Genomic DNA, 24,604 nt, shown 5'->3' on the forward strand with positions numbered 1-24,604 from the left:
AAGATAAGGTATATTCATTTACACAAAAATAAAAGAAATGTAGTGTCAAAAAAAGTTAGCCTAAAAGGAGGATTAAAAAATATATATAATATAATATAATATAGAGAGAGGAAGCAAATTAATTTATATAGCAAAGGTTCAATGCGTGCACTTCCTTAGCCAGCACGCTCCAAAAGATACTCCGTCGGCCGCGAAGACGATGTTCATGCTGCAGTAGTTCGTACATAAACTTAAGGTTGGGTTGGATGATGACGTTAAGCCGGCGTGCACGAACATAGAGATAGGCTTGGGCGAGAGAGAGGTTCAAGTGATACATCACATAAGCGATAACAATCGTGGCAGAACGGGACACACCAACTCGGCAGTGAACAAGAACCGTGCCGTTTTGACGACGTGCGTTTTCTAGATATACACAATAAAAAGCATGAATGCCTAGATTTTAAGGGTGATTCTCAATATGTAGCTCAACAATACCTATAAATTCCACACATTCATCAATGTAATGCCACAGAGAGTCGATACCATCGTCGAAGCAGTTCTCCACAAACTTCAGCTCAAATGTATCGCGTGGCAAGTTTGCAAACTCCCCTACGCTCACCACGTGGGTTATTCCGAGCGCACGGAGCATGGCTGGGTTAGACGCGTGATTTAAATTACCAAGATACAGAAACGGTTGGATACGGGAGGGAAAACTGCCTTCAAACTGTGGAACGTAGAACCATGGAAATCGTTCTCTAGACTCGCGCTGAAGAACATCTAGTGCCGGGTCTCCTGCGAATGGATCAGTGCCATATATGAGACCAGAGCATGGCGCGGCCAGAATCATGGGGGGTACATCTGAGAAGTTCCCGAATGCCTCAAGATCAGAATCGTCATCATCGTCATCCTCCACGATATCATCGTCGTCCTCAATAATGACATCCTCACTACCGTCATCTTCATCATCAATAGCCTCACAGAGTTCCATTTCTTTATCCTCTTCATTGTCTTGGTTTGCATGTGTGTTTGCCGAATTGAGCTCTCCGGAAGCTCCATTCTCGTGAGATCCAGTATCACCATCTGCTAAATTGCTCTGATGATCATGATTTGTCGCTTTCTCAGTATCATTTGTATTGGGGGTCTGCTTGCCATTGTTGCCTGATTCTGAACTGATTGGGCTTGGCTCTTGTGCTCCATGTCCATTTATTTTCTTTGTCTGCTTTCCTACTCCATTCTGATCTGCCTCAGCCGGTCGCTTCGCTACTCCATTTCCGGAGCCAAGTATATCAGACAAGGAATCTTTGCCCAGTATAAGTCGCCATATCCGTGTTTCTATCCGTTTAAGCACCTCTAGATCAACGGCGTACACAAAAAAACTTCTAGTTTCCTGGAGCTTTAAATAGGCTTCAGGAAGTCGAAGATGGAACTTATACATCAACCATGATAACGCAAGCAGGGATGTTTCAGTGTAACCATCTTGGCAATGAATAAGGATATTCTGGGCTCGCGACGCTTGGTCGTCCATGAATGCAAGCAAATGCAGCAGTCGATGCATAAAGTCCTCAAACATAGCTGGCGTGGTCAGTCCAGCCCCCGAGGAAAGCATGTCCAGGTGAATAAGCTCTGGCGGGGGTTTTGACGTCGTCACCAAAAAGTCATTGATGGTCTCGCGCGCAAGCGTTAGTGTGCTCGGAGTGGGCATCTCAGCAAGTTCATGAGCTTCAATGCAAATGCTGATATTATGGGGATTGTGGCTGTGCCCCTCGTGATTGAGAGTGGGTGCAGGGGGATCGCCATCCAACGTTTGGTCTTGCGATTTGGCTGCAAATTCCGGTGACTGCAATTGGCCTGCTGATTCAATATCCATTGCCACAGGATCAAGAGCAGGTAGAGAGGGCACATTTTGAGTGTTGCCGAGCTGCAGGGATGCGGGGGGAAGAGGAAAATGTAAATAATATTCAGGAAGGAAAGGAAAGAGTTAGATATAGATACCCATATATGAGGGCTAATTTCTGAAGCCGTTGTTAAAAGCCGCATCTCCTCGCGCTCTTCCTCCCAGAAGTTGAATTTGTTCACAGGCATACCCTTACTATCCAATAGAACCAGAGAGGGGAATTGTTCCTCAATAACGGAAAAAGGATCTGAAGCATAACCAAAAATAAAGGAAGAAGGGCCTTTAGTTGAGCGCTGGAGGGTTAAAGTTAATCATTTAGGCGGGTTACCAGTTATAACAAAAGTGTGATATTCTAGTTTAGGTCTTGTAGAGGGGTCAGCACGCAAGGCCTGCTGTGCCCAAGATATCTGCTTTGCAATTTCTAGCACTTTCTCATCCACGCCGTTCTCCCCATACACCACAATATCAGAAATCAGCGCATACTTCGCAACTTGAATTTTGAAATTTCGTAAATTGATTAAAGGCTCACTGTTTTCGCTCTGGACGAAATTGCGCTGATCAGTTGGTTGTTGCTCATCTGCATTGGAAGAAACTGCATCAACAGATGGAGGCGGAGTAGCCGCGGTTGCTGATGCGAGAATCTCTCCAGGCAACACTGATCCGACAATGGAGCACCTTCTTACATCATCACCCCCGTGCACTACTGTCAGACCCCGATGTTGCGGAATTTCCACTTTTGTTACGTTGAAGAACAGATTTTGGTGGTAATTCTTGCCATCAACGCCATGTAACCAAGGGAAGAGAATGTCATTTGGAAGCGGAGTGCGGTGGTAGAGGTCCTGGATTTCGAAGTAGTAAGATGCGGTGACCCCGTATATGGATGGATTGTCGCAGATCAGCTCACATCGGGAGAGATCTACGCTGAATTCAGTACCAGCTGTTTCGGCGGATTGAGGCGTGGGCGCTTTCATCAAATCCTCTTTGATTAAGATGTCGCTTTGAGCCATGAGTTCATTCACACCAGGAAAATGAAACGATTATAATAGAATACGGTAGCTGACTCAAAATGGCAATGGTTTGGAGAGAAAGTCCAGGAACATGTAGCAGCAGTATGCTCTCAGCACTCGATTCTTTGTTCTCCCCTTGCAACTTGCGATTGCTGTGACACAAGTTTCGCGAGAATAAGGTGGGAATGAAAATTGGACGGTTGCAAGATGGTGGCTTGGATCTCGATTGGAGATTTTCCTTCAAGCCTGTCTCTTCCCGAGAAGAGGCGACTGATTGGAGAGGACTGAAACCTCAGCAATTCCTCGGGCTAGATCAAACAAATAGTATATAGTTTCGGTTAGCTGAGCGCCCTAGGAACGCTAGCACGGTTCCTCATGAACTTCCGTAGCAATTGGCTTGGAAGTACTGTGGAAGGGGGATGGAGTTCAGGAATAATAAGAGCCATTGTCAAGTGTGAAGCTTGCTAACACGTTCAATATAGCAATTGGTTATTATTCGCAAACAATATGCGCAGTTTTTATTTAAGACCTGTTTGGGTGCGAGCAATGGGGAAATCTCAGGAGAAAAAAAAAAATTGGCCAACAGGTTTTACAATTGTTATTGTTAGACTAGACCGATACATCTCACAGCCAGAATGGGACCCCTACTTGAATAACGCAGAGATGCTTGGAAACTCAACGATATTTTCAAAAAGACAGATTGAATTCTATTTTAAATTTTCCGAGGATTTGAAAGGCTTCCCTTATTGTGCTCGTGTTTGTAGCCAATCTTAATAAAAGATATTCGTGGCATCAAACCGATATAACCATATATTTCAATTCTGATGATAATATCATCTGTGCCTAGTCCAATCACGATATCATCGTGAGCACTGCGTCTTTTTTAAAGCAAGTTCGATTCCTTTTTCGACTGAGTAGCTCGGGAGGCTCAAGTAGTTTGAATGACAGGAAAAGCTTAAATCAAGATTCTAACTTGTTTCAACAGCAGCCTTGATCTACAATTTTCATATCGGGATTATGTACACAATATTAAGATATTTTGTGTATTTGCTCGTTCTATTATAGCTTTTTATAACCAATTCCTTATATAAAAATTCGCCTGCAGTCTGGGATTCATCCCCCCATAACCGATTGCTCCACCCCTCCTTCATTCATTAAGTTTAGCTTGGAAAGCTGAGGAAGTGTCCAACTTAATCACTTCACGGAGTGCCATAGTCGCATACTGGCTGGTTTTTAGGGTAAGTTGGAGGCGTAGTGCGAGATATTTCCCATCTAAATCGAAATAGGTTTCAATATGTAAATTTACGTCTTTAAATTGACGAAAGAGTAAAATGTTTACCTGCCACTCCTTGAGGCTCTGGGACATTCTCCAGAATTTCAAGGTCAGTTCTACAGAGGGGAAGGTTTGGGTCATCATAGCGGAGCAGCGACCTTGGAAAATATAAAGAAATTAAGTAATAGGTATACTAGGCCATATTAATATAAAATTTAAATTACCACGAGACGTTTCCGGGTTTAGAAACTATATTGCGGTAATTGCCGGAAAGTGAATAATCCCTGTGAATCCTCAAAATTATCAATCTCTTCTTACTTCATATGCAGTTAGTTGGTAAACCTACTTTATATTTCGCCTCATATTATAAGGATCGAGCCCATCTTGCTGCATAGCCTCCTTATACATCTCTCCAATATCATTAGCTGGATATGTCACGTCATACCCGGGACAAGGAAGTACAACATCGTATATTGTGTAATCTGCAATGTCCTTCTCATCCAATATTTTAATTTTCACGTCTTTCACCTTTGGTTTCGTCTCAACTGTCTCTGCTGCCACCTCTTCGGATTCAATGGAATCATCGTCTCCCTCCTTTACAAGGACGATGTCTCCTGGAACTGGTACGCACCCATACTTGCGAATGCGCTCGGAGGTCATTTTGTTCCAAATGTAAGATTGATAGGCATGTACGTACATAAGTCTTAAATTACGTGGAATCTAGGACGGATTGGAGTTATAAGTGATGTAGCTCACATAATAAACAGATAAGTCCTACTAACCATACTAAAGGCGCCAAGGAAGTCTTTCATATGCCCTTTCTTGACAAATGCGTTCAAAATTGAAGTTTCTGCGACACAGCCTTTCGAAAATAGTTTCAATGCTGCACTCGGGTCCCGGTATTCCTTCCAATGCAGCCGCGCTTTTTGGTAGTCTTCTCTCTCTACCATCATAAATAACAGTTGGCTTAATGAAGTTTGGAAACAACGAAATAAAATTCAACCCACCTCCATCCCTAGGATCCATGACTAAATTCACTGCTTCCTCCCACTGTTCCCTCAACAAGGCAATACCGATTTTGTGGGTTGACACTGAACTCGTTCCAAAACGTTGCATACCGAAATAATTGATGAAGCCGCGGTCTTTTAATGAGATCATGGCTTGATTTATCGCGTCTTCAGATTCAGCTTTGATATTTCTGGAAAATGGTTTGAGTTCCGCTATTCATCATTTTAATAAAATCTCTAAAACTTCATCCAACCTTAAGACTATTTTAAATTGGTTTCCTTTCAAGTCTCCTAACCGCAGAGATCGTTCAACGTATCTAGCATTGCCAAAAGAAATAAGCAGCCGGTTGAATACACTCGAATGAAGCAATTTTACTTGAAATCACCAAACCGAATTCCATGCCACTTTCCATTCATGTTTGCCAGGCGCTCCGCCTTGAGTTTATGGGCTGTGACCCTCTGTACGGTTACTCCACGTTTATCCTTTGTGCCTGCATAGCCAAAAATACGACTTGTAGTTCTAGTGAAGATAAAATAATATCGGTTGTCAATGACTGCCTCCATAATTGTAGTGGCTACTAACATACTTTAATGTTTTACAGATCAGGTTGATTGCCTCCATGGTGTCGCGATTTTCTTTATACAGGCTGAAGCTGCAAAACTGTCCTCCAAGTGAATCCCATGATAAATCCTTTGGTCTATTTCGCTTATCTAGTGGTAAAGACATCGAGCTGAGATAATTGACGGATAAATGGTAAATTAGAGCTGTTTGCTTACCTCGAAGATCTTTTTTAGTCTTGAATCTAATTCTAATGGATTTTTCACTAGTCTCTGTGACAAGCTTATCACCGTAATACTTTTTGAAGAAATTGTGAATTTCAGTGCGCTTTTGCTTATCTTCCACTGGCTGAAGAACAAAGAGCAAATAGCAGTGAAACCAATTTCCTTCACACATACATTTTAGTGCCGTTCTTACCTTAGTTAAGACAAATGTGGGGTCGGAGCCGTTGCTTTCAAGCAGTTTATGTAAAAGCACAATTGTCTCATCATCGAGAACCTTCTTCATATCTGCGCTTATTTCTTCAGGGCTCGCTCTTGTCTGACAAAGAAATCGAATGCTATCAAAAGAATGGTCATTTGTGGGCTAAAATATAACTTTACTTGATCTTCGTCTTTTTCTACGGCTAACTCGGGGGGCGTGAGTTGAGTAAGATAGACTACTTGTCCGTCCTGGTCTACTTCATTGACAATGAAATCCGAATACCTTAAAATGATAAGAATAATTTAATGTTAACACTCATTCCTTCAAAATACAAAACATCACAGCAGAATTACCGCTGTTTAATAACTCCAGAAAATCCAGGGATCGTCGCATCGACGTACTCAGTTATCCCAACGTCAACCTCTCTGATGCGTGGGAATTCCCTCGACTGTTTGTGAGTGTCATTATCTACAGCTATTGTCTCGCTAGTCTCAGCTGTGTCTAATGCCGAAGGGGATGTTGTCTCTAAACGTAGCTTTTTGGCTGGATGTGGGCTGGTCTCATCTTCGGTGGATGCCCGCTTCACCTCCTCCGCCGCAACTACAGCACCGGTCATCGGTGATTGTCCCTCCATAATTAACTAATGTTTCCTGCTATGGATAGAAAACTACATAAGCAAATCAATTCTGAGCCTGAAATGGACAAGCCACTGCAAAATTCGAGTTCTCTTGCAGCAACTCTTTTAATCAATCAATCTTTATTACTGTGTAAACTGCACTTGGTGTTGCGTGTTGTATTGAAAATAATGACCGATTCTCTAGTCCTTCACATGCATTAGCATTACTAAGATTTAATTTGATTTCTGAAAAAAATAATAATCATTTTCACATTTGTTTAAGGAACTTTCTAGTTTTTAATTCCAATATACACTCTCCCCTCCCCTCTCCCTCTACCTTCTCTTCTTTCCTCACAAACACTTCCCCATGACGTCCGAGCGCCGTGAAAACCGGCTGCCGGACGCAGGGTCCGTCAGCGCTTATCGTCTCTATCCAGAGCAACAGCAGTCCCATGGCTGTCCTCACTTGGTGTCACCCAAGGGTAAAGCGTCGCGTCAGAAGGGCATTCCTCCCCTAATTGATGCCTATGCCATGGTCGTACGCTATTCTCTTGCTTGTAAATTCCGCAATAACCGAGAGATAAGAGAGAAGAATTTGCGTAATGGCACAAATGACACTGCTGGGGTTAAGAAACGAAAGCGGAGTGGAGAGGTAATGAATCTTGGCTAATAGCTATAGAACATCTTGATTTATCATTGCTTGGACACAAAACAACGCTTCTTGTGAAAAATGGGATTGTGGAAATGGTGCAAGCAGTTCAAGCATTATAGCAACCATGCATAGCCAGTCCCTATTTTTCAGCTGATGTGTCAAGAAGATTCGTTTTTTATTGGAATTTTTGGCATGTTGTATATGTTTCGAGGCACTCATTCACACAATTTTTTCTCCCTTACTTCTCTTTAGCCTCCATTTCTTCAATGCGTCTCGTGCGGAGACATAATGGGCTTAACACATATTTGTCTCGATTGTTTGTACATGGGTTGTTCTCGCAGACAACATATTCAATCCCATCTCTCCACTACAGGTCACAAATTTGGTAAGTTCTGAAGCTTTGGATCCTAACTTCTGGTGGAGCGAAGTTTGATGTTTCCTGGCCTCCTCTTCTAGCCGTAGAAACCTCCAAGGGCTCCTTATATTGCGCCGAGTGCAGCGACTACATATACGATATAGAATTTGAGCACGTCCTGCTACGAGAAGCATTTAATATCGATAATAGACTAAACCCTGTTCGTGGTAAGTGCACTTAGAGCCTCTTCAAACCAAACGCCCAGGTTTGCTAAAGCACTGGTTGCCACTAGATCCCTCGACAAAACGCTCAAAACAGCTTGAGTGGAAGCCAAACGAGGATGAACTTAAACTGTTAATTACCAATGCGCAACTCGCACCATGTCATGGTGAGTTTTACAACAGCGCTAGCCTTGGTGCGTGCAAATTACTAATCTTCCGATCTCTCGATATTTTGAATAGGTCTTCGAGGGCTTCGCAACATGGGCAGCACATGCTTCATGAACGTGATCCTGCAATCCTTTATCCACAATCCCCTACTTCGCTCCCATTTCCTCTCTGATCAGCATAACTACAGATTATGTCAATCTAAGAGCAACTGTATGTGTTGCGAGATGGACAAACTGTTCTCCCAGGTATCTATTGTTTTTTTCCTCCAAGTATCTTATGGATAAACGGCTCTATAACTCCCATTACCAACCTTTCTTTTGCTATCTAGTTCTATTCCGGAGAGAAACACCCATACGGGCCGTGCAGTTTCTTACACACAATGTGGTTGTCTTCTACGGAACTTGCAGGCTATGCTCAGCAGGATGCACATGAATTTTTTATCAGCGCGCTGAACCAAATACACAGTTCGTCTCCAGGTGTGTAAAGTCGAAACCCCAATTATTCCTAACCAAGTTGAGCTAATCATTCATGTTCCAATCCGTCGTAGGCTCCTCTAACATTGATTGTCAATGCATTGTCCACAAGACCTTTTCAGGTCTCCTGCAGTCGGATGTCACGTGTTTACGATGTGGCAACGTAACTACAGTATGCGATCCCATGTTGGATATTAGTTTGGATTTCCGTACCGGCGTACGACGAAAAAAGAATGGGGGGACTGCAACTCCCACTGATCCAAACCCCGGACCAAATTCGTTGTTGGATTGCTTAGACAGGTTTGTGCTTCTACATTGCGTCCGCAGGCTTCGATTGCTCTATCTCTAAAGTGCCACTTCTCTGTTTTGCTTTTCCTACTCCAGATATACTCAGTCAGAGAAGCTAGGCCCAAATGTTTATAGCTGCAGTAAATGTAATAACACTTTTCAGGAGGCGGTTAAGCAGCTTTCAATAAAGCGGCTACCCATGGTATTAAGCATCCAGCTAAAGGTAAGAATCGTTTACCGAATTATGTTCTTAATTTTCGACCTCCGAGAAAAAGCTCAACCCTTTTGTTTTCTGCGACATCACTTAGCGATATGAGCATTCTGCGAGTGCTTTTAAGATTGAGACGATGATCCGATTTCCAGAGGTCCTGGATATGACCCCCTACACCACCTCTGCAAAACGCGCGTCTATGAATGGTGATGCGAACAACAAGGGATCCGAGCTGCGGCATATTTATCGACTTTTCGCGGTGATCAACCATGAAGGGAAGATGGATACCGGGCATTACACCATGTTTGCTAAGCATCGTGGAGAGGTAGGAGCGAGATTCTCGCGCAATCCAAACTAACCATGACGTCCTAATGAATTTCATTGTAATTTATTACGTTGTAGTGGTTTTTCATTGATGACCACAAGATCTTGCTCTCTTCAGCGAGCTATGCGTTGAACAGTAAAGCGTGAGTATCCGGGATTCACTCTTCTTTGAATTCGAGTTCTCAACTCCTCTCCAATAGGTATATGTGTTTCTACATTCGCGAGTCGCTTATTTATAGCACTTCCCATCCACTTGATCAGCCCCAGTTTGTCGTAGACTCGCTGCCTTCTTCACCTGCCTCAGACGACAGTGACAGTTAGGATCCCCGTATCTATCTTCAACCATCTTGTATATTTAAAAATTCTTAGGTACTTGAAGGGAAATGGAGCTCGGGTTGCTGATAATTGGACTTTTTTATTTTCCTCTCTGCCTTTTTTTTACTATCTTATTCCGGTGGGTCCTTTATAAAAGACATTTAACGTTTTTTTTTACTCTTTTTCTTTACTCTTCTTTTATACAAAATTTCATACGCATACGTTATTTTATTTTATTTTTTATTTTGGCCCCAAACTTATCTTAACAAATCCGCTCTACTAAGCTCTTATCTCTTTTTGGTTGGATTTTCTTTGATGATGTACAGCTTAAGAAATATATATTGAATAGATAGAATTGAGTGTGAAATATTTCTTTATTGTTGGTCCACATTTTATGGTATGTTTGATTGGGACTATTGAATCAAAAACCAAGAAAATGCTGTATTATATTCAAGAAATGCACGCTATCAAGTGTAGAATTTTAAAGGTTAAATAAAGCCAAAAATCAATCAAACTCCTTTTACTACAGTGATAAATGCTTCTCAAATATAAAACAGTAATCGAAGAAAGAAGTATATCAAACACACGCATGTATATGTATAATATATATAATTTATATTTATAAGGAGAGGATAAAAAGATTGAGATTGCTCGTCACCGAGGGTCGAATCGAGAGCTGAAAAAAATACTCTAAGAATAATCTAAAATATTTATAAATCGGAATAAAAAAAAAGTATAGAATCTAGGCAGAATCCAAAATCCTCTAGACGTATTAGATAGAGAAGAGAGGCAGCTCAGTTCGCGACGGAAGCTGCGACATCCTTGCCTGCTGAAGTGTTGGCTAATTGTCGCTGCACTTTGCGCAACTCGTCCACCACAGGCTGTTTCTTCTCCACGATGTTCACGCCTTCGCGTGACAGTCCTTCCAAGATTTTCGTATACACATTCTTCATCATCGGGCCCACCACACCACGCTCCGCCACCTCACCTCGGAGAACCATTTCTGTTGCCATTGCGGCCGGAAGACCCACCGTCTTTGCCATCGCAGTGGTGGTATCCAAAGTGCCATATGCGATGAGACTCGAGGTGTGGACCTCTTTGGTGTTTTGCGCAGTTAGTACCGTGAATTCATGGTGGAGGGCGACCATGTCACGTTCAGAGGGAGCATAGCGGAGTTTGTGCGCCAAAAGAGTGCTAAGATTGTCGAGAGGAGCCTGAGTAGGCGAAGGAAGCACTTCGCATGAAGTGGGATCCATCATTCCCAGCCTAGAAAGAAGAATACATATGATGTGAATAAATGACATAATGAGAAAAGTTAAAAAAAGAAGAATTGTGTTGCCAGCCTACCATTTCAGAGTATGAACAAGATTCGTGACCCGGTCGTTGTGCTTCGATACTCCCAACTTGTCGGCAATGGCCGCAATCCTATTAGCTTGCTTGTCGCCCCTGATTGCTTTTGAGCCAAACAGTACGCTATCCAGGAAATCAGTCCAACTCTCCATCTTGCCAACTGCAGCTTGCGGAGCCTGTGGGTCCATCAAGCCCAGCCGCTGGATCCCATGCATTGTCCGAGAGAACCCACGGTATCTCAGAGTTCCGCGGAACATGGTGTCCATCTGCGACACATCGCCAAGGCCATAGGTCTCAGCATAGGGCAGCGAGTTACGATTCGCCAGTCCCTCGAACGCAAATCCAGGGATGATAGGCACGTCGGAGAAGTGTGATTTGAGAAGATCTTTTCCAGCAATGACATGGTTCCGACCGTTCATCCGGAAACGAGCCTCATTCAAGGCTGCAGTGAGCACTCCACGGGGTGACCAGCTGAATTTGTAACCGAGGGGAACATCTGATGCCTCTGGAGCCGGCAAACCTCCGCACCAAGATACAAAGGAAGTAATCTATCAAAGATTAGAAAATATGGCTCAGCATCACCATTATGGTTGGGGGAGGGGTTCTTTTCTATGCCGAGAGATTACCTTTCCTCCTTGTTCTTTGATCTCATCGATCATCTTCATGGCTGACAGATGATCAATTCCGGGATCAAGTCCAATTTCATTCATAATGACGATCCCAGCATCTTTTGCCCTTTGGTCGAGTGCGCGCATAGCAGGGGAGATATAGCTCGCAGTGACCATATGCTTGCGTTGCTCAATGCAGACCTCTGCAACGATAGGGTGTAGGGGTGCAGGAATGAAGCTCACCACCACATCGGCCCCACCGACAAGTCTGGACATGAGAGAGCGGTCATTCGCATCCAAGTTCACAATATCTACGGATTCTCTCCCGCCTGCAATCATTCTGGCTTCAGCTATCGCGTTGCTTGCTAACCACGATGCCATGAGGAACAGATTGGCCGATGAGTACATTCAGTACACCCCATATTAAGAAAGAATAGTCACTTACCAATCGTAACATTGATGCCAGCTCGCACAAGATAATCCACCAGTGGCTTCGCAACAAAGCCGCTTCCCAACAACAGCACGCGCTTCCGACGTTCTGGAATCGAGGCTGAGCTCTTCTCGCGATGCTTGTCTAGATGACTGTTGAGGTTTTGATGGGGTGCTGTCAGTTTGCCCTCGTGAGCAATTGTGGCGTCCCTTAGAACCTTGTCTTTAAAGTTTCCATTCACCTGTCAAAGCAATTAAGGTAAATTAGCATGAAACGCATGGGCAATATCCAAAGGACACTCACTAGTTCTTTGACATGCGGGTAGAGGCAGTCGTTGAAATGCTGACTAGCCTCCTTTGGTAACTCGGTGGGTAGGATGTCGACAGACATGATCTGGGTTCCAGCCCCTTCAGCACTACGAAACATAGTCGAGAACGGTTAGACCACTTCGGTTGGGACTCTAGGCAAGGCTCCTACTCACTCTTTGTGCTGTTTTCCGGACACGGCATCCACATAGAAAAAGGGATCGCAAATGGTCGTGGCATGGGTCATGAATTCGAGCGCCCCCTATATCAACACAAATGAATTGAGATGAGATGCCAACAGGCTATCAAGGGGACTGAATTCACCTCAACGTCACAGCTAATGTCTGCAATGGCTAGCATTCTACGGCTGAGTTGAGGATTTGCTTGTATGTCGCGAAGTTGTTGCGTAGTTAACGTGCGTGGGAATCGGGGGTCCCAATAGGCACCCGTAATGAGCATGGATGTATATGGAGCAATCTAAAGGAGGAGAGAAGTGAGGCGAAATGCCACCACCAGCAAACAAGGCAGACACATACTGTTTTGTGGAAAATGGATGTGTATTCGTGGGGGTTTTTCATATAATCGTCTCGGGAAACGAACTTGCCGTTGTCTTTTCGTACAAGATAGTCACTATATTTTACTTGGACCCCGTAGACTCTATCGTTTTTAGAATCTGTCGTGAAAAAATAATGAGAACCGATCCATAGGACAGATTACAAGTCGGAGCTTACGCTTGCTGGAAACAAGCTCAGGGAGATCTCTCGCTTCGACGTACTCGTGTGGCAAACAGCTAAATATTTCCTGTGCTCCCTTCGAAACATTTCCTGTGCCCGTGAAGGAGAAAGTCATTGGGCTAAATTCGGTTGAAAGTCCGTCGCGTTGAATCATTCCACCGATATCTTTTACAGCGGATTTGGCAGCATCCAGCGAAGGATAGGTGTGAGCCATGCCAACGTGCTAGAAAATACATAGATGGGCGCTTGTAAATTACCAAAGAGAACAGGTATGAATAGGTCGAATTATTTGCGTACCAAGAAAGGGCTTCCGTGTCCGAGACCTAGCATGCGTTGGCCCAGGCCATGCAATCCATCCAACATTCCAGCGTAGCCGGCGAACTGCCCGAACATGACTAGCCGCTTTCCCTCCTCGTTTGTCATGAGCTCGTAATCAATGAGGCGAATGCGCTAAATGGGTTAAGGACTCAGCCAAGATATACTAAAGAAGTTTCCCACGGTGTCTCTATCCTCACCTTATCCAAGATGTCCTGCAACATTCCCATATTGTAATGCTGTCCCTTATGAGTGTGTGAAAAGTACACGTAGGTTTTGCCTGGTATCAAATTATTAATAGGCACTTCCTTAATCCCAAGAATAACGTCAGCTTGAGATAAATCTTCTTGCACAATGGCACCCGCCTAGACAAACATCTAATTAGTCGAGGAGCTTTGACCATCAAGGAAGACTTCCTTACCTCCTCATATTGCTTATTGCCAAAGACGCGATTGGTCGAAGGCTGTACATAGACCTTAGTGCCTGTCTCATCAATTAAGCGTTTCACACCTTGTGGGGTCAGGGCCACCCGGCGCTCCCATCGGCTTTTATCTTCTCGTCGCAACCCGATAGAGAGGCGAGCTGCTGTGGAATAGTGAGCACGGCGGATATGAAGCCGTGTCAGGGAGGAAATCTGGGAAGCCATTTCAAAGCCAAATCAGGGGGGTTTATTAGATGCGTTTTCCGGAGAATATTAGAAAGACCAGCTATTTGGGAGGGAGGAGAGAGAGAGAGAAAGAGAGCCTGAACAAGCTTGAATGCGAGGGTGGGAAAATTAATTTAAGCAAAAATCTCCAAACGAATCTCCGTTAAGCAAAAGGCAACTATGTCACAAGGACAAATTCCTTGACGTAGGGCTGTGCTTTCGACCTTCGCGCTTGCTTGAAATTGGTTGTTTGCACTGTCACGGAGGTGAGAAATTCAGCCAAGCCAACCTGAGAGCATTCTTGATCCCCATATAAGCTTAGCGTGGGAACTTTGCCCTAACCCTCCTGATTATTAGAAAGGGAAAAAAGTAACCACAGAGCAACAGTGCGACTCATTCTTACCTAGTGGATAACAAACAGAGGACAAAGTTACCCGCATTTCTGTCCTCGCCTCCCCATTTTTTTTCCTTGGGTTTCAGAGCATACAGATTTAAGATATCACTTTACTAATAAATTAATTAATAGTGTGCAATTAGGAGTATCAAATGAAGTGATAGAGGAGAGATCGGTGAAAACAAGGGATAAACAAAAAGAAAAGGGGGACTCCATAATGAAGTGAAATAGAGAAATAAAATAAAATAAAATAAAATAGAATAGAAATAATAAAAAAAGCCAAGTAATATAAGGTAACCCAATGTTTGCGGCTTTCGATACAGCCAGTATGACATAGCCAAATCCATGAAAAAAAAAACTTCTATAATCGGGTTGAATGAGTTTGAATAGCCTTGTCGCTAGTTAAAACAGATCATTGTCCTGAATATTCCAATCTCTATTCTCCTGCCCTGCACATCGCTCTCGCTCCTCCCAGTATTCATGTGTAAAATGCCAGTATGCTTCCCCTGTGTCACTGTCCACCTCAAGTTTGAACCACCGCGGTTGCGGAGTGGGTAATCCCTCCTTCTCACGCGCCCGGCGTTTTGTTCGCTGCTTTTCCTCCAGCCTCACCTTTTCGTCACCTGCAATATCATAGTCACCTCGCTCCATGAACCGCTGGTCGGGACGGAGCCGCGAGTCCGTTGGAGGCAGGTGGGGTCGCAGCTCTTCCGGCATGTCATTGAGTGTGGCCGCGAAGGCGGTCAGGTTGAAGGGGAGCGGGATGGGACGCGACTTTCTCCATAGTACAAGGATACCATCCTCTTCGCACAGGTCCTTGAGAGGCTCCCCAGACTCACCATCACACTGTCTTGCAATCAGCTTTTCGTTCCATCGCCCCACCAACTCCCACATTTTTCTTCCCTTCCCGTCGTTCACATACCCACGCACCTCAAAAGCATCCTTTCCACGCCACCCGCGTGCCTTAAACGTTAGGTGGCACACTTCACCTGTGCGGTGGTTGTTCACGATCATATCTCCGTAGTGGTCGATCCATGGCTGCCCTAGAATCAAATTGTTCACGCAGGTTGTTGGCTTGCGCCACGTATAATGCTCGATGGTCTTGCCGTCGGGGGGTTCGGCTCCAGGGATGAAACGGTTGGGCACCTTGAGTTCAAGATGCACAACCCCCTGAGGAAGAATTTCAAACGACTTGCCCCAGAATTTGGATTTGACATCGGTATCACTGTAGAAGTTGAAGTTGGTAGAGTCGCAGTAGCAAGCACTGATGGGCGGATGGTGCGAGACCTGTTCGGCGATGTAGCGATACCCTTTATCTTTTCGCACATACTCGAAGGTTTCTCCCTATCAAAAGGAAAAATAAAGCAATATTAGAAACAGGACCGATATGGAAAACCACTCCTTTTTCCAACAAACTCACCAGGAGCGGGTTAAATGGCTTTGCAACCCGACCCCATGTGCTTGAATAATTGCTCATAGCAAACGCCCCCACATACAGTGCGCGCTCAACTGCGCTAGGTTGCTGCACAGCCTGGTCGAGGAGCTCGCTATATTCCATGTCCTCACAAAGACGCTGTAACATACTGGTGGGCTCGTTGAACACCACGGGAATACTGATTTTGGTTAGATCCTTGCCTATGTTGTTCTTGAGGATAGACCAGAGTGACATCGAGGGTTTGGGCGCTGAAGGATCGAGGGGAAGCTCCTTGCGGAAGACAGCGGGATATCCAGCGGCAGCTTGTTCAATGGGGTCGATCTCTTTGGCCGCATTCTCCAACTCCGCCTGCCCTATGCTTTCTACTACACCCTCTATTTCGCCCATGCCTACCTCCATTTCCTCCTGTTTAGCCTCGGCGTTATCTCCAAAGGTTTCCACTCCTGTTTTCTGCTCTTGGACTTGTTCTTGACCCAGCGCTGAATCCACTTTCGGCTCTGCATTCTCGATAAGCTCTTCCACCTCAACTTTCTTGACTGCCTCTGTTTTCGCAACTCCAATCTCCTCTTCAGCTATCAAGGTAACATCTTCCTCACCCTCAGCGTCCTCATCCTTATCCATTTCCTCCTCGAAATCTTCATCTAGTGCGTCAAAGAATTCATCTTCGTCGTCCTCATCAGAGTCCCCGATTAGATCCACGAGCTTCATGGGAGAGACGGGCCTTCCATCCACAAGGACAAATGGAGTTCGGCGCCCAAGGGGATCTGCTGCGGCACGAGAGGCAAGGCTACGTACACTGCGGATGCTACGAAGACTGCGCACGCTTCGCACACTGGCGGGGGTCTTGCGACCGGAGGAATTAGGCTTCTGAAGTTTAGCGGAGGCCTCGGAGGGTTCGGGCAGTTCGCTCTCAACTGGAGAGCGAGTATCTTTCTTGCACTCTTCCGTAGAGGGTTCTGTGGACCCATCTGTACCCTCTTCGTCTGCCTCCCTTTCTTTCACTTCGTCCTTCCCTTCGTCTGTTGTCTCTTGCGTGGCCTCTGGCTTCTCCTCGTCTTCAATGCCCTCCGTCAAGAGTTCCTTCAGAGCGGCTCTCCATTTCTTCTTCTCCCGCACCGAGCGTTGGATCATAGCCTCCATGTCTTGCGCTTGAATCGATAATTGGCGTAAGCCTTCCTCCATGCTGATTTGCTTGTCGCTCTCCATGCGATGCAATTGACGCCAATGTTGCTCACGCTCCTCGGCCATGCGCACAATCTCTATGAGTAGCTGGCGCATGGAAGTGAGTGAGCGGGTCAGAGCTTCGGTGCTAGCGTCGGTAGGGGAAAGGGTCGCAAGGATCTGTGCATGGAGATCGAGCTGGGCATATGCGTTTTGGATGGTAAGCGCATAGGTGTCCTGATGGGGGACCGCCTCTGAGCATGTGCTTTCTGTGGAGGGAGTGGATTCCGAGGTCAACTTCGTCGCAGGGGTGGAGATCTCGGTAGTGGAGGTTACTTGCGATTGAGACGGGGTGGAGGGCGGATGAGGCGGAACCACACCCGTGAAACTCATCGCGCTGTCTTTCTCGGTTGCTTGTAATGGCGTCGCCATACTCCAGCGTTTCGGAGAGTCGCTCTCCAGTTTGTCACCTTCTCCATCTTCATTTCCGCTGAACACAGACGAAACCCGAGGCGACCGGGGTGGGGAGTCGAGCAGATACTGCTTGGATTGCATGAGGGCATGCACCCACCGCTTAGCCTCCAGTGGATGGTCGGTTCGCAAGTAGTAGCGAATGGAGCCCTTGCCCACCACCTCGAATCGATTCTTGTCTGCGGGGTCGATGCGCACGCGTGCTTGCTTCATTGAGATGGATCCGCGACACGCATTGGATGCTTCCTCACGGCTCTTGTAATAGGAAAGGACTCCGTCAGCAAGTACAAACCATCGAGACTTGAACCCGCTCGCGTAGTTGGTCCACTTGCTCAGGTAGCCCTGTAGACGCGGCGGCTGCCCGGGGGTCACATTGGCGACGAGGAGATGCCGGGGGACTTCTTTGAGAGCGGCTTTGATTTTCTCTGACCTCGAGAGATCGCTTGGTCGCTTTCCCTTGGCGTCTCGAGCTAGAACATCTGCACCGTGGGAGACTAACCACTTGACGATGTCTAGCATTCCGCTCTTTACGGCAATATGGAGAAGGGTTGACCCGTTTTCGTCCGCCACGTCATTGATGCTCACGAGCGCTGCGACTCTGGGGTCGCCAAAGAGAGCCTCCAACTCCTTTATTCTTCCATCCCTGACGCATCCCCACAGAATGCGCTTCTTCTCTTCAATGAATGCCGCTTGGCTCAGCTGCAACATGGCTGCTACCTCTTCTGACCCGGCCACATCGAGCGGCGTCTTACCCTCGATGTTGGGTACGACGTCATTGATATGGGGTTGGTCAAGAAGCAACCTGACCACCTCAACACGCCCAAGGCGTGCGGCGATATGGAGCGGGGTATTTCCATTAAGGTCCTGTTGGTTCAGCCGGGATTGTTCGAGTACGAGCGCAATAACTGGAAGCTGCGCACATTGGACTGCCCAGTGCAGCGGCGAGGGGCGCTTGTGGCGACTGGTGGTGTCTGGCGGTTCAGAGGGGAATTCTTTGAGCAGCTGTTCGATAGCGCCGAGGTCACCTTATTTCCAAGTAGAAAATAACAGGAGTCAAAATAAAGTTTCTTTTAAGCTTTGAAGCCATATTAGCCTATATGGGCTCCTCATATAAATTTTTATCCTTTTGCTGAGCTGATTCCCTTACCTATCCGAAGGGCCTCCAAGAGTTTAGCGGTTCGCAGCGTCTCATCCTTGTCTGAAATGCGATAGATGGTGAGCATCCTAAACCCGGATCATATCAAACAGCCGAGAAAAAAGGCAGGAGAGAACTTACCTAGACTCAATTGCTTCAAGTCATGAATGGTCCCCAATGGCACAGCCTTGGATGACAGGCTTCGTCTCACAGAACGGGGATCAGCGTATGATTGTCGGCGTGATTCGGCTTGCATGCGACTGGACATCCCCAAGAGGGAAAAAAAACTTGGATTTCAAGGGAGGGTATTGCCCCAAAACCTGAGCTGGTATACGAATCGGAGAAGGGGAGAACTGGGGAGCGAGCAGAGTTGTAAGCCAGGACGGCTGGTGGGGAATCAAACAGAGTATCAAAATCAGCGGCCCGCGGCGTAGCAAAGAGCAAGGATGGGGGCAGGGCTTTCCGAGTGAGTAGCACACCGGCTCCAACGGTGAGGCCCCTTTAAATTTAATGAGGTTTGATAGATCCAGATAGACAGATGAAAAATGAAGCACCGATTTCCTTGTGGAACTGCTGCCCAACCCCATTCAATGCAAACAATTGAAAAAAAAAGCTTGTTTCCTCTCCGCACCATATAAAGCCATCGATTCTTGTGCTCGCCTTCTATAGCCGATGTTTCTTAGAGAAAAAGGAAATACATTCTCGCTCTCCCCTCTTTGAGTTCTTAGCTTTACCACTTAAAAACCAACTGTTAATAATAAAGAAGAAGGAAAAAGAGAAACGGCAGAAGAGAGAAGAAGAAGAAAAAAAATGAACGTAAAGAAGAGGAGGGAAAAAAAAAGAGAAAAGGATACAAGAAAAAGGAGAAGAAACAAAATTCTAAAGAAGAAAAACCAACTAGTGCTTCTTGGTCGGAGGTGAATAGAGGATCTTTCGGTTTGTAAGGCCGGCCCACTTGAAGCGTTTCACCCAGAGCGCCAACCCAGCGAGCATGGTCAGCATAACAATCGTCTTGAATCCCATCTTCTTTCGCTCGTCGTGCTCTGGCTCCGAAGCCCACGACAGGAAGGTCACCACGTCCTTGGCCATCTGCGAGGTTGTCGCCGGAGTTCCGTCCTCGTACTCTACAACGCCATCGAACAGTACGCGAGCCATGCCGATAGCACCCCCGGGGAAATAGGGGTTGTAGTTGAGACCCTCACGAATCTCAACGCCCTCAGGCGGGTCACAATAGCCGGTCAAGAGAGAGAAGACATAGTTGGGACCGTTATGGCGAGCCTTGATGATCAAAGAAAGATCGGGAGGAAGAGCACCCGCATTTGCGGCACGAGCAGCTTCATCATTAGGGTAGGGGCGGGGCAAGTAGTCTGACAGCTAGCGGCAGGTAAGAGACGGAGTAAGTTCCGATTCGTAAAAAAGAAAAAAAAAATAAGCGGCCATACTTTGCCGGGACGCTTGAACATATCTCCGTTATCATCCGGCCCGTCATCATACTCGACCTCCTTTGCCATCTCTGCAACCTCATCAGCAGTGTGCGACACTCCGACCAAATTGCGCCACGCGATGTAGTTCAACGAGTGGCAGGTGGAGCATACCTCCTGGTAGACCTGGAATCCACGGCGGATGGCAGCATGGTCGAAAGTAGAAAAGGGCCGTTCAAAATCCCACGGATAGTGCGGGGCGTGAAGTCCTTCGTCGGCATTGTCAGCAGACACAGTGTTTGTCATGTAGAGATAGCTGACAGTGGCAAGCGTGGCGGCACCACCAGCGGCGAGGGGGAATGCCTTCTATTTAATTCGTAGGCAAGAAGCAAGTCGTTACCTTTATTGAACGAAAAATGCTATGCATCTCTGCCAACGGAAAGATCCATCTACTTACGGAACGGGCTGCATTTGCCTGGGTAGAAGCAAGGCGGATCTAGGATTGCAGGAAACGTAAACATTCAGCGAGTCCATCGATCAAACAATGCATAATTCCTAAAAGCATCCATGTCACTCACCTGCGGCTGAGTAGCTCGTTTTAGCGAGCGCCCTACACTGTTTCCTGTGAGTCTAAACATTTTCGGTTGATTCTTTCTAGAGAGGAGAGAGAGATGATCTCCCTTCGATTATTTTTGTTTGCGTGCAAAAGGAGGGAGAGCAGCTAGGAAATCGGCTCCTTGTTTTCGACTGGGGTGTGCTAAGCCACCAGCTATCGCTCGTCTGAAAGATGAGGGGATGGAGGTTGCGCGGTGAAGTGTCTTATAATAATCTGAAATTCATGGAATGTAGCTTGATGCGGCTTCTCTGTAGGGTCCCCATGAATCACTATCATGAGCACCATCAGCGAGCATATTCTAATGGAGAATGCATGTTTTGAACGACATAGGGGTGCTTGCAGCCCATAAACTGCCCTTGCCCTCTGCTTTGACTGTAGTAGCTAGGGGGAGAGCATAGCCGTCTGACCCGTCATTTTTGTCACCCTGCCCTATTAGATTTTGACGCCTGGCAGAATTACCTCAATGGAAATCGGAGGAGGGGGAGGGGAGGGAAAACAAATCCCAGAATGCAATGAAGTTGGCGATGGAAAGAATCTGGAATGGAATCAAGACAATAGATAAAATCGGAGGATAGGAAAACGTAACGAAACCTAATAAACCAAGCAAAATGCGATCAAAATGCTTTTCTACTAGAATATCGTATGATATAGTGACCAATGAAAGGCCGATGCCCCAACTGATAAATCCTGCCATTCCTTCGTACAAGGGTGTTGAGGGTGGTTATGGCACGACGAAGTTGTGCAATGCGGCAAAAGTCAGCCTTAAAAGCTTGTGTTCCAAAGGTTTCTTCTCATGCACGCGAGCAGGCTACCAAAAATTCATTAACAAGTCCCAATTTATTTCTGTTCCTGTTCTACTTTATCAAACTGAAACCCTATCAAATTCCTTGCCTTTTTCTACTCATAGAGTGGGTTATTATTAGCCTGCCATGGTCTCGTTCCCTGGTTAAGCAAGACCCCTCTTTCTCTATTTTTCCAAAATCGCATCATTCTCTTGTCTCCCCTTAGTCATACCCGCCGTTCCATAGAGTAATGTCGGCGAGGGAGCGTGAGCAGAGGCGCAACTCAACCCTCAAATTCCCCTCGCTTCTCACCCCAGATGCCTCTTCTGAGGCAAAGCTCTTCAACTTTCAATTACGCCCACGTTCCGTATCGGATGCAACCTGTCTTCATCCTGCTGCCACCACCTCCAATGAGCCTGGACCGCCACGCGGCTCTCCATTCCGGAGGTCGCTCACCTTTTTGAAGCAGGGACCTGTCATCACTGAGACCTCTCCAAGTTCTCCAGTGTTGGTGGGAGGTGCCCAACCTACGATAATCAAGCGCAGAGGCTCACGTTCAGCAGAGGCTGACAAGGAAGTCGCCCTTAATGAGCCACAAAGTGATAAAGAACGACCAGTGCCTAGGCGGAGTATCAGCCTGATGGCTGACCATCCTGGTGAGCCGGAACAGACTTGGGGCGTCAGTCGCGACGAAAAAGGAGAGAGTCCGGTAAGCCAAATTATTAGAATAGCTATAGGCAGTCATCTTAATGAATGTGTTCGTCTACTCGCTGAAAGTCCAACCACCCAATGACATCCGATGTCACATGTATGACGAGCTCCCCCTCGGAAGAGTGGTCCATCTGGCCGCTTACCAAAACTCAACGCAAATTCCAGCGCTATTTTCCAGAGATAGCCGTCGAAGCTATCTGGGTGAAGCGATGCTTTACATGTGCGCTCGACCGCGATGCACTGTGGCAAGGACAGCTGTATTGCACACGGCAGTATGTGTGCTTCTACGGCAGGCTTTTTAATAAAGCTACGAGGATCTTGATCCACCGGCTGGACTTGACGGCGGTGGATAAAGACGTGCGCTTAAAAGTGATCCCGAATACGCTACGAATTTCCACAAGTCAAAAGACAGTAAGTCACTCTTCATCCAGAAAAAAATAACACAGCGCTAATCTCCCCCCTCCCACTCCTTTTTATTTTCGCTTGTATTCAATAGTACATCCTCACCAATTTTCTAGCACGCGATGCCGCTTATGAGGATATATGCGAGGTCTGGCGCAGTTGCACGGTGGGCGATACCTACGATCCTCTCGCCGTGGATATATCAGATGATAGCTTCACGGCTTCGTCTGAAATGGCCCGCTCCATTTCCGAGAACAGCTTCCTTGGCAAGGACGATTACGCATTTGGCTACGTTCCCCCCTCTCCTGTTTTAGATCCAGACTATTTCTTGGCACCAAGCGTGCCCGTACTTGCTGAGAATCTGGCCCAACGCGCGGGAGAGAGGCGCAGATCAAGAGATTTGTCCCTCCCACCATATGCCACCCAGCCGCACGCCAATACGGTAGAGGGTGCGAAGGGGGAGATGAGGGTAGATAGGTTGGCGGAGAAAGAAGATATGGGAGAAGTGTATTGGAAAGAACTGCTAGAAGATGGAAAAGAGGCTGAGCTGGAAATATCTAGTGACTTAAGACGCGTGCCAGAGCCTCGAGAAAAGCTTGCGTCCGAGAAATGCACGTGTGCGGAACACCCAAAACACGAGTTGGTGAATGTGGTCATCGCATTACCGCCCACCACCGTATTTGAGCTGCTTTTTGGGGAGAAAGGAGGGGATATCGTCCGGCGTGCTCACCAGATTCGCGGCACGCTAAGTTTGGACGTGAGTGATTGGACGGAGCGGGTTGAAGGCTCTACGGAAGAGAAGCCTATGCTCGAACGAGAATTGAAGTATCGGGCTTGTTTTCGAGTCCTCCGACATCGAGCCGTGACCAACTGCATTGAGGTGCAGCGACGTCACCCCCACGAGCTAGTGGTCGAATCCAGATCGCGGACGCCCCAGGTCCCGTTTGGAGACGTGTTTGAGACCGTCTATCGATGTTGCCTCACGAAGGAACGCAACAAGACGCGGTTGCGTGTGACAGCGGGAGTTCTATTTCGGAAGTCGCTGCTCTTCGAGGGGGTGATCGAGCGAACGGCTATGGATGGGATGGGGAGCTATTTCCAAGAGATCCTATCGCTCCTTCATGCGGCTGAAAGCGTGCGTCCAACTCGGCGGAGCCTTCACTCGAGGTTGGGTGAAACGCCGGGAACTCCTCGCGTTTCCTTGCGGCGGCGAGCAAGGACTAGAGGCTCTTCATCGAGCCGGCATGACATGTTATCTGAAACGCAGGGGGAGGCAAGTGTTCCGAGGATACCGGAGCAAGAGCGACCCAAATCCCTGGTGGAGGCGGAGCCCTCGTACCCGATTTTCAAACTTTTCACATCTCTTTTCGTGGGCTTTATCGCTCTGCTTCGTTCGGCGGCAACGCGAGAGGGCATCGGCCGCGCCAACCAAGCGATGCCTCGGAATAACGATCGGGTGATGGGAGGGGGTGAGACAAGAGAGAGGGATGCGCCATTCTCTCGCCGGTTGGCTTTCGCGTTCATTGTGATGGGTCTGGTCATCACGGCCATGAGTGTTTCGCGATTGCGCCAACTTGAAAAGCGACTGGCGGACGAAGGCTGGTGCGACAACCCTCAGGGAGCAGGCTATTCTCAGGAGGACCTGGGGCTAGGGCAGTATGAGGCTTGGAGACCCCTTTCCGACTTGCTTACGGAGCGAATTCAGGGCGGGCAAGGAAGAATGCCGCATATTGCAGTGGAGCCACTGCGAAAGCGAGCACAGTGGCTACAAAGTGAGCTCCGTGATATTGAACGTATGTTGAGCGAGCTAGATTTGGTGTAATGAGTCGTGTTCTATAGAGAATGCTTTTGCTTCCATGGGGATACATATATAAGAACATTTTCAGGTCGTTGGCCTCCAAAATAATTCATTATCTTATAGGG

At 46.8% G+C, this 24,604-nt stretch overlaps 7 protein-coding genes across 7 annotated transcripts; 2 read left to right on the forward strand and 5 right to left on the reverse strand.

Moving 5' to 3' along the window:
- Positions 1-118: 118 nt before the first annotated feature.
- VTP21DRAFT_3299 (uncharacterized protein) lies at positions 119-2,880 on the reverse strand (the record flags this gene model as incomplete). Its single annotated transcript, XM_069393586.1, has 4 exons — positions 119-402; positions 475-1,897; positions 1,972-2,120; positions 2,202-2,880. The coding sequence occupies 4 exons, from the start codon at positions 2,878-2,880 to the stop codon at positions 119-121; spliced, it is 2,535 nt and encodes an 844-aa protein (XP_069249303.1).
- Positions 2,881-4,027: 1,147 nt separating this feature from the next.
- Positions 4,028-6,776, reverse strand: VTP21DRAFT_3300 (uncharacterized protein; the record flags this gene model as incomplete). Its single annotated transcript, XM_069393589.1, has 13 exons — positions 4,028-4,152; positions 4,220-4,311; positions 4,378-4,437; positions 4,500-4,873; positions 4,936-5,096; positions 5,161-5,351; positions 5,415-5,477; positions 5,537-5,680; positions 5,748-5,871; positions 5,938-6,067; positions 6,137-6,259; positions 6,322-6,424; positions 6,496-6,776. 13 exons carry the CDS (start codon positions 6,774-6,776, stop codon positions 4,028-4,030), a joined length of 1,971 nt encoding a protein of 656 aa, XP_069249304.1.
- Positions 6,777-7,125: 349 nt separating this feature from the next.
- Positions 7,126-9,771, forward strand: VTP21DRAFT_3301 (uncharacterized protein; the record flags this gene model as incomplete). The annotated part of the gene is made up of 11 exons (XM_069393590.1): positions 7,126-7,410; positions 7,663-7,795; positions 7,867-7,992; positions 8,058-8,153; positions 8,227-8,399; positions 8,483-8,630; positions 8,702-8,927; positions 9,012-9,138; positions 9,224-9,451; positions 9,529-9,593; positions 9,651-9,771. 11 exons carry the CDS (start codon positions 7,126-7,128, stop codon positions 9,769-9,771), a joined length of 1,728 nt encoding a protein of 575 aa, XP_069249305.1.
- A 788-nt stretch (positions 9,772-10,559) lies between these two features.
- On the reverse strand, positions 10,560-14,153 carry VTP21DRAFT_3302 (uncharacterized protein; the record flags this gene model as incomplete). The annotated part of the gene is made up of 12 exons (XM_069393591.1): positions 10,560-11,031; positions 11,113-11,663; positions 11,742-12,088; positions 12,169-12,394; positions 12,457-12,568; positions 12,635-12,720; positions 12,783-12,935; positions 12,995-13,131; positions 13,190-13,415; positions 13,490-13,642; positions 13,708-13,872; positions 13,929-14,153. 12 exons carry the CDS (start codon positions 14,151-14,153, stop codon positions 10,560-10,562), a joined length of 2,853 nt encoding a protein of 950 aa, XP_069249306.1.
- A 796-nt stretch (positions 14,154-14,949) lies between these two features.
- Positions 14,950-19,017, reverse strand: VTP21DRAFT_3303 (uncharacterized protein; the record flags this gene model as incomplete). Its single annotated transcript, XM_069393592.1, has 4 exons — positions 14,950-15,891; positions 15,968-18,639; positions 18,762-18,812; positions 18,891-19,017. 4 exons carry the CDS (start codon positions 19,015-19,017, stop codon positions 14,950-14,952), a joined length of 3,792 nt encoding a protein of 1,263 aa, XP_069249307.1.
- A 629-nt stretch (positions 19,018-19,646) lies between these two features.
- VTP21DRAFT_3304 (uncharacterized protein) lies at positions 19,647-20,808 on the reverse strand (the record flags this gene model as incomplete). Its single annotated transcript, XM_069393593.1, has 4 exons — positions 19,647-20,123; positions 20,192-20,536; positions 20,628-20,666; positions 20,749-20,808. 4 exons carry the CDS (start codon positions 20,806-20,808, stop codon positions 19,647-19,649), a joined length of 921 nt encoding a protein of 306 aa, XP_069249308.1.
- Positions 20,809-21,818: 1,010 nt separating this feature from the next.
- On the forward strand, positions 21,819-24,503 carry VTP21DRAFT_3305 (uncharacterized protein; the record flags this gene model as incomplete). The annotated part of the gene is made up of 3 exons (XM_069393594.1): positions 21,819-22,277; positions 22,346-22,690; positions 22,776-24,503. The coding sequence occupies 3 exons, from the start codon at positions 21,819-21,821 to the stop codon at positions 24,501-24,503; spliced, it is 2,532 nt and encodes an 843-aa protein (XP_069249309.1).
- Positions 24,504-24,604: the final 101 nt, after the last annotated feature.

Source organism: Calcarisporiella thermophila, assembly GCF_041956535.1.
Source record: "Calcarisporiella thermophila strain CBS 279.70 unplaced genomic scaffold VTP21scaffold_17, whole genome shotgun sequence".
Taxonomy (NCBI): Eukaryota; Fungi; Calcarisporiellomycota; class Calcarisporiellomycetes; order Calcarisporiellales; family Calcarisporiellaceae; genus Calcarisporiella; species Calcarisporiella thermophila.